Source organism: Podarcis tiliguerta (genome assembly GCF_965153285.1).
Source record: "Podarcis tiliguerta genome assembly, chromosome: 17".
In the NCBI taxonomy this organism is placed as follows: domain Eukaryota; kingdom Metazoa; phylum Chordata; class Lepidosauria; order Squamata; family Lacertidae; genus Podarcis; species Podarcis tiliguerta.
In genome coordinates, this window is record NC_139550.1 from 37,722,734 (window position 1) to 37,740,403 (window position 17,670).

The 17,670-nt window shown below is 46.5% G+C and overlaps 1 protein-coding gene across 17 annotated transcripts in view; it reads right to left on the reverse strand.

Moving 5' to 3' along the window:
* Positions 1-17,670, reverse strand: part of L1CAM (L1 cell adhesion molecule) — a 98,339-nt gene that overhangs the window by 55,523 nt on the left and 25,146 nt on the right. For 12 of the 17 annotated variants that reach the window (XM_083419481.1, XM_083419479.1, XM_083419475.1 and 9 more), the window contains exons 3-5: positions 5,558-5,572; positions 5,178-5,283; positions 2,194-2,390 (exon numbers count right to left, since the gene is read on the reverse strand). In XM_083419481.1, coding sequence (XP_083275607.1) covers positions 2,194-2,390; positions 5,178-5,283; positions 5,558-5,572 — 318 coding nt within the window. The remainder of the gene's footprint in view (positions 1-2,193; positions 2,391-5,177; positions 5,284-5,557; positions 5,573-17,670) is intronic. The other 5 variants (XM_083419482.1, XM_083419477.1, XM_083419476.1 and 2 more) reach the window with 1 other exon arrangement.

Genomic DNA, 17,670 nt, shown 5'->3' on the forward strand with positions numbered 1-17,670 from the left:
AGCTTGTGCAATGGAGCCATCTCCCTCCTACCCACTCCAATGCTGCTCTGGGGGGTTCTGCTTGGAGGAGTGTGGTGTGAATGGGAGTAGGAAGCAGGGAGAGTCTCACTGTACTAGTGGGACTTGTCCTGGTTCCTGCTAGCACACCTACGTAGATGAACCTGGCCCTCTGAATATTATTCAGTGACTGGAAATGCCTCTCAGGGCCAAGAGTTCTGGGAACGGGCAGGAGATATGCAGCCCAGAGCACATAGCACTAAAAGGGGGGCGGTCTTGGGTTCCTGCTCTGTATCCTCAAAATATCCATGTGAAAACAAGGGTGGGGAAATGCAGAGACACCTTGAGAAATGTAATTCAATAAGAACGACAGAAGAGATTAAAAAGAAAGAGGGTCTTGAGGGAGTATTTTCTAGGATTGGAGGAAAAGTGCTGTCCTAGAAGTGATTTGTGCTGCAAAAGAAGCAGAGGCGCTTTTATTAAAAAGGACCTTGGACTGAGGGCAAAATGGGCTCGGGTTGCTTTATCCATAATACACCACCCCCTCCCAAAAAAAACCCCATCCTTCTTTCCTAGGGAGAGGGACTAAGATTGCCACCTACTATACTGCCTAGATCAGTGATGTGTGCAGATCCTCTTATTGCACTGGCTGCTGAAGTTCAGCATTAGGTGGGCAGAGATTCATTCATCAAGTCCTGAATATCTGCAGTCTCTCACTCTTGTGCTATTGGGGAGGGGCGGGATTTTCCAATCCGCCCAACGTACACATACACTGATGCACAGAACAGCTCCAACATGTGTTTTATGAAAGCAGATGCATGACAAGGCATGATGGTGTTTGGCCTTGCCTACTCACAAGTAGCAGCTAATGAAGTAGAGCTAAAGGAGGGAAACACTGCTGCAATGCCCCAGAAGAGGGCAGGGAGGGCAGAATCTGCCAGAAGAGGAGGGGGAGGGTCTCCGGAGAGGAGGGGGAGAGAGTTCAGGCAGCGATGGGGAAGAGGGTGCACTTGCAAGCGCAGGCTTCTCACTTGGGACAAGAACCGTGCAACTTTAAAGGTAGAATGGGAGGGGGGTGTCAAGGGCTGGGACATCTTTGGTTATGCCCAGCCATGGATCCTGGAATTCTGCTTATGGACCCATGAACTGTGCCTCCTATACTGCACATCAGTTGAGGCTGAGGCTGTGTGCTGATTTTATCAATAAAGCTATTGGGAGTTCCCAAGCCAAGAATCTGAGGGGCTTTCATATTGAGGGCGGAAGCCAGGGCACACTGAAGAATGTAGGGGAGCATGGATTTACCTGGCCTCTGAGGTTGTGGCTTGTGTAAGGCCTGTGATTTGACCTTCCTGGCTCATAGTTCACTCTCAAAAACCACTGAATTCACAACAAAAGCAGCAATAATAATATGCAGTAAAGGGCAAGTGGATTTTCTTTTAGGATTTTTAGTAAAGGTAAAGGAAAAACAATCAGAAGGTTCCAGTTCTGGAATACAGAAGAGAATGTTAACAGACTGTAAAATTTCCCTTCCTCTTAAAAATTTGTCACTGCCACCATTAAAAAGAAAAAAGGCGCATTTTTGGTGTCAGTTCTCTTTTGTGGTTACAGTCAGGATCAATAATGTGTCTCCTCTCCCCACCGCACCCCCACCCCGCTTCCCCCCACACTTTTGCTTTAACTCCTTCCTTGGCAGGCGAGGGCGAGGCCAAGCCAGAGGGTGGGGGAGGGGCCCACAGAGGTGCTGATGGAGAGGACTGGCAATTACATCACCCCGACACCATGAATCCATGGCAACGGTTTCCATGGAAACAAGAACAACTGGCTGCACTCCAGGGAGTCCAGGCAGGTAAAAGGGGAGGTGGGAGGGGGAAGAAGCCGGGGATATACATTTATTGTGAGGGGGAGGGGAGAAATTTATTACTCAGATAACTGGCGGGGGGGTGTGCGCGTGTATGGCAGCATACATGAGTGTGTGCGTATGCAGTCGCAGTCATTGTGTGGCAGAAATGAGCAACATCAGCCCAGCCTGGGCCAGGCATAGGGTGGGTGTGCATGGTGTGCAGCTGAAGGTGTGATGTGGGGCAGGACTGGCGGACGTCCCCATGCAAGGGGGAAGGGTGGGGCTGAAGCAGGGACACCATGCTGGGCGAGACTGAGGGGCACCGAGAGAGGGTGGGTGGGTGGGTGGGCACTCACTCTCAGCTATAATTTGGCTTTCGGAGCTCATGGCAGTGCCCAGAATGTTGCTGGCATAACACCGATATCTCCCGTGGAACTTGGTAGGCGTATTCCCATTGTTTGTCGTGATGTTCAGGGTCCCTCTGCCGTTCCATTGCGTCATCCCCGGCACCTGCTCAGGATCAAATTCGCGCCCATCCCTGGTCCACCGGAACCTGCCAAGTAGAGAAGGTGCATCAGGAATGAAAGGGAGACCATGCTGGACACAAGAGGCTGCTGCACAGATCAGGAATGCAGCGGGCATCTCTTTAGGCAGGAATTTGGGAGATACACCTGGGAGGGAGCTGGAATCATTTTCACAGAATTATCACTTCTAAGGCTTGCGGCTGGCAGGAAAGCCTTCTAAAGAGGGAGATATATGCAGAAAATTTGGGGTGCAATGCAACAGGGCCGGAGGGAGGGTGTTTCTTTTAGGAGATGGTCAGGGATGAGCCCATGTAAAACCAGTATGCACCAGTAGGGGGAGGTGAGACTGGGGAATGGATGGTTATGGGAATTTAAGGCAGGGAGACAATAATTTCTCTCATATTCACAAGAGCTGAGCTGAAGGCAAGGAAGCAGATTAGGAGCTGAGCAAAGGTCAGAGGAAGGTGAGGAACATTACTGGAGCAGCATAAGAGGGAATAAAAGAGATATTAGGAACAGAATGGAACTGCGCTTGGAGCACTGTGCAATATCCAGTCTCATAAGCACTGGAGAGACCAGGTCCTACGGTGGGAGGTGGAAAGCCAGGGCTGAATGCGTTAGAAATAGCCAAGTATGGTGCTCAAAAATGCAATTCCTAGGAACAGAATTTATACAAATATACACTCTTATGCATACATCATTTCTATTTTAATCCTTTATTAGGAATTTGAGTCTTGGCAAAATTTGGAATTTTGTTTTTTTATTCAGAATACTGTAGCTCAGAGGGTTGTGGGGATATGTCAATTACACTTTCTCTTATTTTCTCATTTTTTCTAAACCTAAGTTTAGCTTGCCAAATTTACACATAAATGAGCAGGGTGGTATTCTTTAAAAAAACATTCTTATGAATATTTGACAGCATTGAAGTGCTCCTTTTCGTAAAATACACATTTCTGCAAGCAATTTCCACTGATATGTTGTATGTCTGTATGTTATTTTATATATCCATTTTTATGCACACCTTTTCCCCAATATGTACACTTTTTTGTTGGAGAACTGCAACTCAAAATTCAGATACATATGAATTTTGAAGGAATTTCAGTTCATTTGTTGTTTCAGGAAATGTAAATTTGGCAAATTTGCAAACATGCAAACTAAACTGAATTCCCCACCCCCATCCCTAGCAAGTATAGAAGATCTGATATCTGCAAGCGTGTGACCAAAAGTATAATTGTTTACATGGCTAGCAATTCAGCAGTCAAGATCAAATATTGTACCTTTTGAAGAACACTGAGAAACACAGAGCAAAATGCATACATGCTGTATCTACTCAGACATAAGTACTGCTGAGTTCACTAGGTGACTAGGGCTTACTCCCTAGTAAATGCATATGGGACTGCAGCCTTAGACTGCTGCAAAATACAATGGTTAGATTTGCTGGTTAGCACTAGCCATCGAGACCACATCTTGCTAGTATTCAGACACTGCAATGGTTCCCTATCAATTTTTGGGACAACCAAAAGTGTTCTTTTTAAACCTTTAAGGCCCTTCTTAGCTTAGTTGGAATTGAGGTATACAAAAGCCTGTCTATTTCTGTATGAATACGTCTGAGTATTAAAAACATTCTCTGAGGTTCCTTTCTGGCTGCATCCCCCCGCCCCAAGAAAACACACACAGTGCGTGAATAATAGAGAGGAAAGTAGGTGAGCTCTTAACGAAATCCCCACCCCCTGACAGCTCCCTAATTTTAGCCAAAAAAAAATTTAAAAATTCCCCTGATAGCTTTCTAGAAACAGTAGCTAAGTGGCTTGCCTAAGACCACCTAGTGACTTCTTAGTGCAGAGTGGAGAGAGACCTGAATCAGGGACTCTGGTTCACAGCCCAACCTTGAAGTCTCTACACAAAAGGTGCAAATTAAAAACACAAAATTGCAAAGCAATCCAAACATCTAGCTTGCAGGCTTCCCAAATTATTCCCTACTTTGCCTCCTGCCTCCTTATAATCAATCAATGCAGGGGGCGGGGGGGGGGGGCAGCAGTTCATCCATGTCTCTGTATCCTGGGCGACTGGAGGCAGGGATGACTTGGGGTCAGCTCCTCTGCAGGTGGGGGCTCCTTACAGCTAGCACGCCCCCACCGTGTTTCCTTCCCAGTGTAAGATGCAGCAGGCATCAAGCAAAGGAGGAAAATGTGCCTCAGAGCTAAACTCAGAGTGACTCGGAAGACCTGAAATCAGATCTCCTGACATCTTTGACTTGGTTTAAAACCAGCGCTGGTAGTGATGGGGGGGGGGGGGGCAAAATGAGAATGAAGACGCAGTGCTGGGACCTAACCTTTTCTTCCCGTGCTGAATCCTCAGCCCTGAACCTATGATTATCACAGCAACACAAGTGCCTGTCTTGTCTCTAAGAGCCGCCTGAGAAGGGGGAGCAATTTCAACCAGGGAAGCATCCTGGATGGAAAAGGTTCGCTCTCCCCTCCCCTCCCCCAGCAACACAACACAGCACCAGTCCAATCGGACCCCCGACTCCTCTCCCCACCATGACTGCTTTTCAAAAACAGAAAGAGAAATGATTAGATCCAGTGACAGATCTTCCACATCCTATCTGGTAAGGTCACATTCACACCATAAATTTAAAGCACATTAAATTTGCATGGCTTCCCCCAAAGAATCCTGGGAACTACAGTGTGTTAAGAGTGCTGGGAACTATAGCTCTGTGAGGAAGTAAACTACAATTCCCTTTAAATGTATGGTGCAGATATCAGCGCACCAACCTAAAGACAAAGCATTTTGGAGGTTATTTTTGTCATACTTACTTCACTGGGGGATTCCCTGTGGCCTCACATTTCAGGGTGGCCTCATCATTTGGGAAAATAACAATCTTCTTATCTGGCTGCTCTGTGAATTCAGGTGGCTGTAGTACTGGAAAACCAAGGTGGGAGCAAGAATCAGCAACCAGGACCCCTAAGATGGAGAGGGCCACCCTTTGAAGCCCCCCGCCTCCCCCCGCCCTGGACAGATTGCAATGAAACGGTTATACCTTGCACAAAGATATAACAGGACAGTGTCGGTCAGATTCAGAACATGGTAGGAGACCCCTCCCCAACAATGCAATCACACGGACTGGCCCTTCACCTTCTCCTGCTCCCGCCCTGCAGCCAGACACACACTCACACAACATTTCATGAAGACTCACAGTTTGTCCGGTCAACTGCACCAGCCAGGAAGCAACAGAAGAAAGAGAGAAAGGGAGAAATAAGTGCTTGTTAGTGGCCATTTCACCAAATAACTGCACAGCATGGAAATAAAACATGCAATTTTTCGTGCAAGATGGGGAAAGCAGGGAGAGCACAATCAGAGCATAGGTATGCAAAATGAGTGTGTTTGAGGCAGGAAGCATACAAGGTGAAATTGGAGTATACAAGACAGGGGAGTGCACAAGATGAAATTCTGCAGGACAAGACTGGCACACACGGGGCAATCAGGTGCCTGTCTGCAGTTTGAGTGCCCGGGGTGGACAATGGTCATCAGTCTGCACATTAGGGGGCGCCACTGTGTGCATTGACTGAATTTGTGTGTGTCCTAGAGAGTGAGGTACTTGTGGCTAGAGAGTGTGAGAAGAGCTGCTGTGCAGAGCAGCAGGTATGCAACTATGTGACACAAGTCATGAATGAGTGAGGCACTCCATGGGGAACAGGAGAGCGCAGATAATTCATGGGGCAAAGGAACTCCTCCGGGTGGCCTATTTGTTCAGCATTCATCCTGATTTGCTTGCACAAAGCTTAGGCAGCAGTTAGATTATAGCGGGTGTTTATTGGGCATTTGTTCTGATCTGCAGGGATACAGCCTGCATTCATCCTGATTTGCTTTCAGGGTGTTCTCATTAGTCATTAGCATTCATCTCATGCTTTCCAAAGCATTTATCTGTCACTTTGCAACTTGCAAAAAGTCAGGTTCTTTTTTTTATGTGGATTTCTTGCACTTGGGTGCTTCAGGTTTGAAACATGTAAACCTAAATTTGCGGTATGTGCCTGAATTCCTCCCATCAAAATAGTGCGAGTCTGGAGGCACCCAAAATGTACAGGCTCAATTAATAAGGTCCAATGTGAAGAAAACATCCTCTCTAAGTATGTACAGCCTTCTTGCTGGATGGTGAACAAACATCATCAAGTCATACCCACCAACCGGAATGAAAGCAGTACAATGGTACCTTGGTTTTAGAACAACTCAGTTTTTATGAGCAACTTGGAAATAAAACGCTGCAAACCCGGAAGTAGGTGTTCCGGTTTGTGAATTTTGCCTTGGAAGCGGAACATGTTCCACTTCCTGTTGAGTGTGTTCCGTTTGTAAACTGAGTCCCCCGCTGCTAATCAGAGGCTTCCTGTTGAGTCATCAGCTGTTGAGTCCCGAACACCATGCAACACAAAGGTGATATTTGGAGCTTCTGTTTTTGCTATTTTTTGTGTTTTGGATTGTGTGGCTTTTTCATTTTTTGACTGTGACTTGTTCTTCGTTTTATGGGACTGACTTGTGACTGTGGCTTGTGACTTCGTTTTTGTGACTGTGTGGAACCCAGTTCGGCTACTGATTGATTGATTGATTGATTGACTGATTGATTGATTGACTTATTGAGTGTGCAACTGAAGAAATGGATAAAAGTCCCCCATTCAAACAATGACTTTCATCAGTTCACGTAAGAAACATTAATTTTTATTTTTATAATCTACAATATTGTCTTATTTATTTTATAGTACCGTACATTATTGCTTTCATTTTATGGATCAATGGTCTCGTTAGATAGTAAAATTCATGATAAATTGCTGTTTTAGGGGTTGTTTTTTAAAGTCTGAAATGGATTAATCCATTTTGCATTACTTTCTATGGGAAAGCACACCTTGGTTTTAGAACGCTTTGGTTTTGGAACAGACTTCCGGAACAGATTAAGTTTGGGAACAAAGGTACCACTGTATGTTGTTTTGCATCTTGATCTGGCACAGTCAGAGAGCTGGAAAGAGTTGGAATTTGAGGATGCGGGAGCTAGACTAGACTAAGTTTTTAAGTGGTCATCTGTCATGGATGCTTTAGTTCAGATTCCTGCATTGCAGAGGGTTGGACTAGGTGACCCTCAGTGTCCCTTTCAACTCTACAATTCTGTTCTTCTGTGAGTAGGCTGCTGGGCTCACCCAGTTCACTTCTCAAGCTCTTTGTTCTGAGGACACAGTGGTGGTCGGCTTCTGTTCTCCATTTGGGGCACAACACAGTGTGACTCATAGGAGGGGCTATGTGGGGTGGGGGTGGCAGGAGCGGTTGTAGAAAGGATCCTGCTTTGGGGCATCTGGGTAGATTGAATGCCATTCTGGAACCATTTTGGAGAGCCAAATAGGAAATGGAGAGTGAACCAGGAGGTGGTATCATGTTTGAAGAAGACTGGGGGGTGGTATGTGTGAAGGTGCACAGGCAGAACAGCAAAAGCATGTGTAGATGCTGCCTGTTGTGGGATTGGATATAGTGCATCCACTCCTGCAGGCATTTAAAATACATTTAAAAGACTTTCCCCAAAGAATATTAGGAACTGTAGCTTGTTAAAGATGCTGGAAACTGCAGTTCTGTGAAGGGTAAACTACAATTCCCAGGGGAAGTTACTTAAAATGTATGGTGTATAGGTAGCCTGGATATATCTATATATCTATAGATATAGATATGCCAATCAGATGGCTGATGGGACATAAAAGTCCCATACAACTTTCCAATTCTAAGATTATATGAAGACAGTAATCTACCTTTTACCAAATCAGAGCACCTCGTCCAGTATTCTCTCTCCACTGACTGGCAGCAGCTCTCCAGGGTTTCAGGCAGGGACCTTTGTCCGCCTTACCTGGAGATGCTGGGTACTGAAACCAGGACCCTCTGCATACAAACCAGAGACTCCACCATTGAGCAATGACTCCTCCCCTTCCTTTCCCCAGTGGTCAACCAGCACTGACTGGCTGCTCTGTCTCCCTGCATAGTTGGCTTCCCACTTTTGGAGGGGGCAGTAGCTGCCTCTTCTCCCCTGGGCTACAGAACCCAGCTGTGTGGCTAACCTGCAGTAACACCAACTACAGACCCTCCAAGTGCCCCTATTTTCCAGGGACAGTCCCTGACTTACAGAAGCTGCCCCTGTTTGCGATTTGATCCTGGAATATCCTGCTTTTCTTTAGAACATCCCTATTTTCATTGGAGAAATATTAGAGGGTATGAAGGCAGCCCAGTACAGGGAAGTTTTTTTTCATGTTTAATGTTTTATTATGTTGTATATATGTTGGAAGCCGCCCAGAGTGGCTGGGACAAGCCAGTCAGATGGGTGGGGTATAAATAATAAAATATTTATTATTATAGAATGGAACATCCCTATTTTCATCAGAGAAATGTTGGAGGGCATGTGACTAGGATTGGCAGCTGACCATATGACCTGCTCATATCTAATGGCAACTATATGCACAGAAAACATCAGGTGAAGCTTTTCATAGAATCACCTGCCAGTGGCTACAGATCAAGCTGTTGTTAAAAAGCACAGCTACCATGGATGGTTGGAAAAGTTGGCAATTTTACTGTGAGCAGGTGTTGTGTAGTTTTAAAAACCCACAACTAATTCTGTAAATATCCATTCAAAGTTTAGACCAGGGCTGTGGGAATCCTCCCAATATGCCATGGATCAGACAAAAAAATCCAGCTAGCCTCCTGACTAGCTGGCTGCCTCTTTGCACCCCACCCCCCACCCCGCTGCCAATTCCCTCAATACAAGCTGAATTGATTCTTGGAGGAAGCGCGTTGCCTCTGGTTGAGTCAGCGACAGGTTGGGAAGGGGCTCCAATCCAATTAGAGGAGGAATAGAGTCTCTTGGGATCCACTTGCCTGCTCATCCAGACATAAGGGGAGGTGGGAGAAGAGAGACACAAACATGAGAGGGGGAGGGGAGAGGGCAGGAAGGAGCCAGGGTGGAAGGGAGAGACCCCGAGGCCTCGTGGTGAGACTGGGGCAGCTGCAGGAGAGCTCATAGCCACTGGACAAGCGCTCCAAATTAAATCATGCAAACCGTAACTTCTTTTCAAAATGTTTGGCTCCAAAAGGCAATACATGTTCCCTCCACAAAGGGGGAAAAGTGGGAAGGAAATGTTCAATATTATTAGAAAAACATGAGGCATTATTCCCTTCTTAGATGCCTGGATTCCTAAAGGGACTGGGAAATGGATCCCAAGAGGAATTCTACTGTATCTATTACCAACAGCTAAAATTTTCACAGCAAGAGGTTAGCTTCAGAAAGAATCACCATATATAAAGTGTTAAAGTTTGCTAAATTCACTTAGTGCAAAATAGTTTAAGCCTAGTGCAATAGTGCAATCCTAAAAGCACTGACAAGAAAGCAAGTCCCACTGAACTGAGTAAACACTCTTAGGATTGAATTACATGTGCAATGGATTATTGATCAGTGCTGTCTGAATTTGTAAGCAAATGCTGAGAGTGTTGGTTAAGAGGATGAGGAACATTCATTCAGCTCAGATGGCTGGTGTTTGGTTATTTAAAATGATTTGTTGTAATTTCTATACTGCCCTAAATCCAAAATTCACAGGGCAGTTTCCAATATAAAAGCACAAAAACACAAACAAAAACAATACCCCCATATACAGATTGATCACATATAGCTCTGAACCTGATGACCCTCAGTTCCAAAGAGAGACAGGAGACTTTTCTAGAAACCGAGCCTGTGCTTTGAGACTCATTTGCAAAACATCATTGCAAAACATACTGGCCTGGTATCATCGGGCTGCGGCCCAGCAGGAGTCTTGGACTGGGTCTCCCGTTGCTGGGGAAAGGATTCCACTTGGGAAGAACGTGGCTGGAAGAACTGGAGAGACAGGTGCCCTGCTTTGCTGGTGTCCCACCATTCTGGCTGCCCCTGCCTCCTCACCACACCCCCAATGATCCATCAATGCTATGGGTCCCACTAGCTCTGCTTGGGGCCCCAATGAAGCCCCCAGTTGTAGCCATGATGCCTTGTAGACGGGTCAGGCTGAGGGCGAGGCAGCGGAAACTTGGGGGCAGCCGAGCCGTCCTGTCGACAACACACAGCAAGTGCACAACAAGGCGCTGATTGTTCAAACTGAAGCTCTGTGCCTTTCTTATGCACTCTGAAAACTTGATTAAACATCATGGAAATAAATAGCATTTGGGGACATTTGCCCCTTTTTGTTCAAGCATGCTCTACTTGAACGTTTCTGTTCTGTTCTGAATGAAATGTATTAGACGTTTAGGCTTTTAGGCTCTCCTAGCACAGAGTAATGCCATAAAACACCAGGAACTGCCTTATACTGACACAGGCTGCTGGTCCATTTAGCTCAGACAAAAGGCTTCCAGGATCCAACTAGATGCACTACTAAGGACACTGGTCACAGTGCTAGAGCCCCAGCCCTGCATGCCTGAGGTCCCGGGTTCAATCCCCAGCATCTCCAGGGGCCTGAGAGAAGACTCCCTGATGGAAACTCTGGAGGGCTGCTGCCAAGGGCCAGACTCAGGAAAGGGCAGCTGCTTATGACAAGATTTGGCCTGATGTGCTTGTTCTGGATCAGAAGTACAGGGTGGGCTAGAAAGTGGGGGAGGGGCTTTAAGCCCTTGAGGTGGTCCTGCTGCGGACTCTGCCCCCTCATGTCAGCACCAATGGCAAAGAGCAGCCATGGGGAAAGGGGGCTGATCCAAATGGGAACTGTGCAAGGGCAAAGGTTAAAACCCTCTTCCTTCCGCATAACATACCCCAGTGCAGATCAGCCCCTCCCCACTCATGCATGCCTGATATTTGTAAAGGAAAATCAAGCCTGCAAGGGTCAGCTCTGGTGATTAATGCTGCATCTAATGTCACCCTTAGGCAGAGAAATTTCCCACAATCCTTTTAACCTGCAGGTGCCAGGAGTTGAAGGGGGGGGGCATCTACATTCAAAATCCTATTGAATGTGAGTTCTGTTGGTTCAGAGTTTGCAGGGATGACTCCAGGGCTTCTCCTCGCTATAGGCCAGCCTTCTACAACCTGGTGTCCTCTAGATGTTGCTGGCATGACCAATGGTGAGGGGTGTTGGGAGTTGTAGACCAGGGGCATCCTCACCTGCACTAAAGGGCCATCAAGCTGGCTACACCTTGGGATTTTCATCGCTTGGCCAAGAGCTTTTTATTCCACAGGGCCTCTGAGGAAGACCAGATTAGTTCTGCTGGGGCCACGTGGGGCTTTTAGTTCTGCTTCTCTGTTGTCGTTTTATTGTTTGGATTCTAATTGAATTCTGGATGGTTTTAATTTGTATTCAATAGCAGTGAGCTTCCTTGAGGGCAGAAAATTAATTAAGGAAGAGCAGGGTTGTCAGAGTCTCATCTCCACACAAGTAGCGCCAAACATTCTCGCACATTAGACCTGTGGGAAGCAAGTTGCAGGTAGCCTAGAGTTCATACTAGTCAACCTCCTAGACCAGTGCAAGGTGTTTTGTTTTGCAGATGTGTTTGGCCAGTGGATTTAGAATGGACTGTCCACAAGCCATTCTGCTTTATTAGTTGCTCTGCAGTGCTTCCACAATGCCTTGAGTCCCATCAGGGAAAAAGGCAGGGTGTAAATTAATAATGATGATGTTACTGCATTATAGAGCAACAAAAGCAGGACAGAAGAGAAAATGGATCATTTCTGGTATTAAAAGTTCCAGGATTTCAAAAAGAAGTTGCAGGACATGGAAATGGAGCGGTATCTGCACCGAAAAACCTTTGCGGGCACAAAGGGTATTGAAAGCAGGATCACGTATAATTACATTGGAGGCAAGCATGACCACAAATCATCATCATGACAGCACGATAAAAAGTACATATATTTTTTCAATGTAATTAGGAAAGCACTGGGAAGCTTGAGGTAATTTTGAGCAGAAAAGCAGTGGGAATGGAAAGGATTAAGCATATTCTTCCCCCTCAACCCCCACTCCCCAATTTCTGTTGTCCCCAATTGCAGCCTTTTCAGTTGGAAAAAAAAAAAGTTGAGAGAGACATATTGTTCTCCTCTGTCCCATTCAGAAGGGGCACTGAGTTCATCAAACCCAGGCCCACATCCACCCTACAGGGACAGCCCTGCCTTACTCTTGAAACAGAGATGAAGGGACTTGTGTGCTCTCCAGAAAGCATAGCCAGTGGTCATCATCATCATCATCATCATCATCTGGAGGGCCAAAGACCCCCAACCTCTGTCTTACAACTTCTGCCTTAAACACACTCGCTCTTTATACCCCTCAACTGTCCTGGTTAAATTGGGACATCCCATTTTTTGGTTCCTTGCTGTCACGCGAGACCATGTCACCCAAAAACATGTGATAGCACAGTGTCTAAAAATGTATGAGAGCAATGTAGCCAATAATCCACAAGGGTACTATCATGGTACCCAAGAAGTGCATTTTGAAGCTCCGCACTCTCACACAGGTCACATGACTTGCTCAGGGCCCAGAAGACACACATCCCGGTTCGGACTGCGACATGTTAGAGTATGCAAACTAAGGAAGAAGATACCACTCTTCCCTAAATAGCAGGTATTGAGATATTGCAATGAGTATGGAATGATTGTCCCCTCCCAACACCTTGTATATCAAAAAACAGTAAGTACTCAGGTGCAGCTGACAAGAGTGGCTGGGGAAACCGAGCCAGATGGGCGGGGTATAAATAATAAAATAATAATAAAACAAAAAAAGCTTTTCACACATTACATTTTGTTTTTAAGCTGTGCATCCAAAAATGTAAAGCGCGGGTTGATTGATCAGAAAGCCAGGAGTGGCTGCAGATACCGGGTGAGCCTGCACTCAATGGCGAAGGGGAAGTGTGGAGTTGGCCCAGAAAAGCATGGCGGGTCATTGCAACAATGAAAATAATGGGCAGCCCATGTAAAACAATTCAGGGCATTTTTGCAAGGTCACCTTTGGGATTCCAAAACAAAAGGTCACAAAAGTGGTGAGACAAAACCAGCACCTGGGGCAGATCTGTGCAATCCTTTAAAGTATGGCTTCCAGCAGATTCCCAGGAAATGTAGTTTTCTTGTCAAAGAACTACAATACTCAGCATTCTTAACAAACTACAGTTCCCAGGATTCAGTGGGGTAGGTGGGTGTCACATATTTAAATGTGCAAATGGTGGGGATTTGCCCAGCTCCAATTTTTTTTCACCACACCTGCTATGGTGAATATGTGTCACTGCTATCTCTGGCAAGGCATGTTGAGCCTGGGCCTTCCTCCCAACCCCTGAAGATGGCACAGATGGGTGCGGATCACCAAGACCCTTGCAGCATAACCCAGAAAAAGGGAGAAAAAGGGAGCAGGAGCAAACTGAATGGCAGACCAGCAGACTTGCTCGTTCCCAGTAAGCTGGATGTGGAAAAACTATGGCCCTCCAGTTTTTGCTAAACTATAACTCCCATCAGCCCCAGCTAGCTTAGCCAGGGATGATGGGAGTTGTAGTTCAGCGACTTCTAGAGGGCTACAGGTTCCCCACACTTGTGGTAAACCACAGATTGTTGAACTCTGGTTATGTATGAATCAGGCCGTCAACATCACTGAGGGGGTTTCATGAGTCCCCACCTATCGACACCAACACAGTCTTTCCTTTCTTTGTTTCCTCCCTCCCCTCTCCATCGCCAGCACTTGCGTGATTTCAATCTACAGTGTTGGTTTGTTTAAAAATTGCTGTCTCCCACTACTTGCAGCATCACATTTTATTATATGGGGAAAGGGATAGCTGATAAAGAACTAAGAAAAAGCCCAGCGTTCCTCCTTGCCCTGAAAGGGTCCCCAGAGCAGAGGTTTCCTTCTAAAGCTGCTATCTGGCTGCACAGTAATGTAGATTTTCAACTGTGAATGAAAGCAAGTCAGTGGATCCCGAGGAACTACACCCTTGGGTGTAGAAGGAATTAGTTACAGAAATCCCAGGAAGACTTGCAACTACCTTTGAGGAGGCTCAACAGCTCTGGCAGGAGAGAGGAGGGCAAAGCAGCCAGGGAAACAAATTATAAATCCTGTTAGCTTAACGCCGCTCCCTCTGAAGTTGTCAGAGGAATATCAGGAAACAATTGATTTGTAAAGCATGCAAGAATCCAATGTGGATTTGCAAAGAACAAATTATGCGGAGCCAAAAATAATTTCCTGCCTTTGACAAAACAGCTCATTTCATAGACAGTGAGTAACGCAGTGGAGATATCATTTGAACTCAGCAACACGTTTGGCATTAGTTGAGCCTGACTTTCCTGCAAGCAAATATCTGGACTGAAAAAGCAGTCGCCTGACATGGAAGGCACAACTGGCAGGAAAGGAATGTCCAAAGACAGGAGTGTTGATAGGACTGAGATCAGTTTTGTGTGAATTCCTTAGAGGGGGGAAGAGAACAGCTCCAGTCATAGCACATGAAGCAAAAGGCTTTGAAAATGCTGCCTATTCTTAGTAAACTAGAACGTGAAGCCCTGAAATTGAATTCAGCCATGTCTGGAGTGGAGGGTGAGCAAGTAATTCTGACTTCTGCCCCCAAAAGAGCTTGTGAAAACACTCCTGTTCTCTCACCCAAATATGGCCCAATAAGAAATGCCAACAAGTGGGCAGCTCACCACCACCACCCCCGCCACTTCTAACTGTCCACATTGTTATTGTAGATTCTACAGGAACAGCAGCCCACAATGGACACACAATGGATGTCTTGGCATTTGTCCTCAGTGACAAATTCAGCCCCAGCTCTGTAGCCTCCTTCCCAATGGGTGATCATGCTGGTCACAGATGCTGCCAACCAAACCCATGCAGAGCTTGTCTGAGGCCCGGAGCAGGAGTCTTATTCATGAGACTTGCCAACATGGCAGCAGCACCTAATCTGAACTGACGCTACATGCTAGTATGCAGTAACGCTAGTCCAGATTTTACTATCAAAGCCTTGAAGTGCATAAGGACAGACATGGGCTTTTCACCCTTGGCCATTTTGCCCATTAAGTCCTCAGTTGGCTGGGAGGCACAGGGCATTCTTAGCATAACAGCCCTCTGTGGCCTGGGGCAAGCGTACCCGGCTGCCTCCCCCCCCCTACTCTGTGTGGGCCTGTGACTCTCCCCATTCCTAAACCCATCTCTCAGGCTGGCTGAGGTGTTTCTGCTGCTGGACTGATTCTTCACCTCAGTCACACTTGGCGCCATCCTCTCCTTTTCCCACAGAAGCCCCATTGGCCACAGAACCAAGCCTATAGGAGAAAGGATGGCAGAGGCAGCATCACACTGGGGAGCAATTCACCACATAGCTCAGGACACACAGAGGACCCCCCCCCCTCCACACACTCAACCCTTGTGACCTTCACTCAAACGGCAATGCTTTTCACAAGGCTTTTGATAAGGGTGGCTGTGCATCCAGCACACATCTGAGAGCCGCAGCAATGAAGACATAGAAACCGTTTCACATGCAGGTTCCTCATCTGTCCCTATCTACCCATAATACAAGACCAGGGCAGCTGAGGCCCAGTCGCCATCAAAGAGGACTCTATCTGAGATCCACAACTTCATATTGCAGGTGCTGAAGTCTCATTCCTCCATACACAAAAATATATTCCACATAGTGAATGAACTACCTCGTGAGGGAGAATTCTTCATTTCTTTGTATGAAGGAACATTCAGTCATTAGAAATTTAAACTACAGACCAGAGCTTCTTGGACTAAATGCTTCTCCATGCAAAAATAAATAATCCTCTCACACAGAAAACTAGTAAGTCAGGGAGAATGCTAACCTTGAACTCACACTTGTGCCTGTGTGGAATGAGGTCTGCTCATACCACAGGACTTCCCCCCTCTCCTTCCTTTCATGCACCCTCCAAATTTGTTCTAGGTTTTTCCCCAACCCCCCAGAGCAGATTTAGAGGGTGGGGGCAGAGAGGGAGGTGCATGAGTGGACCTTGCTCCATGCATACAACAACTTCGTTGAATTCTGCCTCATCTCCCTGACATGCTAGTTTTCCACGTGCAACTGGGTTTTTTGGTGGGGTGTGGAGATTTCATTGTGAGTCCCTACCTGCATTCTACAGCCCAAACCAAGGTTTTCACCCCAGTAAGAATTAGGCTTGAGAGAACAGCATAAGCCACACAATCATCTCTGTTGAAAAGAAAAATGCCATTCATCCCTTTTCACTCACAAAAGCACTTAAGCCAAGGGACAAAGTAAATGGGACAGCAGGAGAGCCATTAGTTTAGATCCAGGTCTCCCCTAATCAAATACAAAATTGAAGGGTCCTGTATTTTTTATTTTTTTTAAAAGCAGCAAAAAGAGAATACCTGTCCATGGTTGTTTCCTTAAAGGCACTTTTCTTGTCCAATTCATTCCAGTTACCCAAAAGCAGCTGAGTGGGAGAAAGAGAGGCTGACACTGTCTGGCTGCTTTCCAGCCTCATTGCCATGTAGGGACAATTTCTGGTGCTGGTAATGGGGCGTCCCAGGGCAAAGGGAGGGAAGGGTTAACCCTAGCCCTTCCCCAGACATGATCCTCTCCCCAAAATGCATGGAAATCAGGTTTGAAATCAGGTTTCCACTGTCCCCAATTGGAAGCTGGTTTTATTATTAATCACTGTGAAGTGGGGAGGGGAGGCTGTGGTCTGAATGGGGAGACCACCGTGGGCCACACTCGGCCTGCAGGCCAGTAGCTCCCCACCCGTGGGCTGCAGGGAGATAAGTGAGGAGCACTGAGAAGGTTTGCCCATCCTCTTACCGGCATCCCCCTTTTGCACTAAAAGAAAAGCTCCCCAGCCCAGCCCTCATAGCAGGTATGTATATGATTGGAACAGACCCCAACCCGAACAAATGGGGCTGCCACCATCAGATCTAGTTTGGCTCCAAGAATATGAAGAGCTTCCACCAGGCACCTGGCCAGGATGGAAGGAGCTGTTTCCATTCTACACTTGGGAGTTGGGATTGGGGGGGGGGGAGGATCTTTTAAAGTATTGTAATTTTTTCTTGTTTCGTTTTATGTGTTTGTAAACCACTTTGAGGTTTCTTTTACAATTAAGTGGTGTATAAATTTCATGAAATAAATAAAATAATTTCTGCAGACCTACTGACTTCCACCTCTTAGGGATGGGGAAGGGGCTGGGACGCTGGATTGGAAACACAGGTCCTCTTTCTTCTGCCCTCTTCCTGATAATCTAACCCAGAGGCTCCCAGACTTATTTGGCCTACGGTCCCCTTTTCAGGGAGGGAAAATACTCAGTGTCCCCCTGATGGCTTAGGGGCAAGGCCAGCACCACAGCTTGCCTGCCAGTGG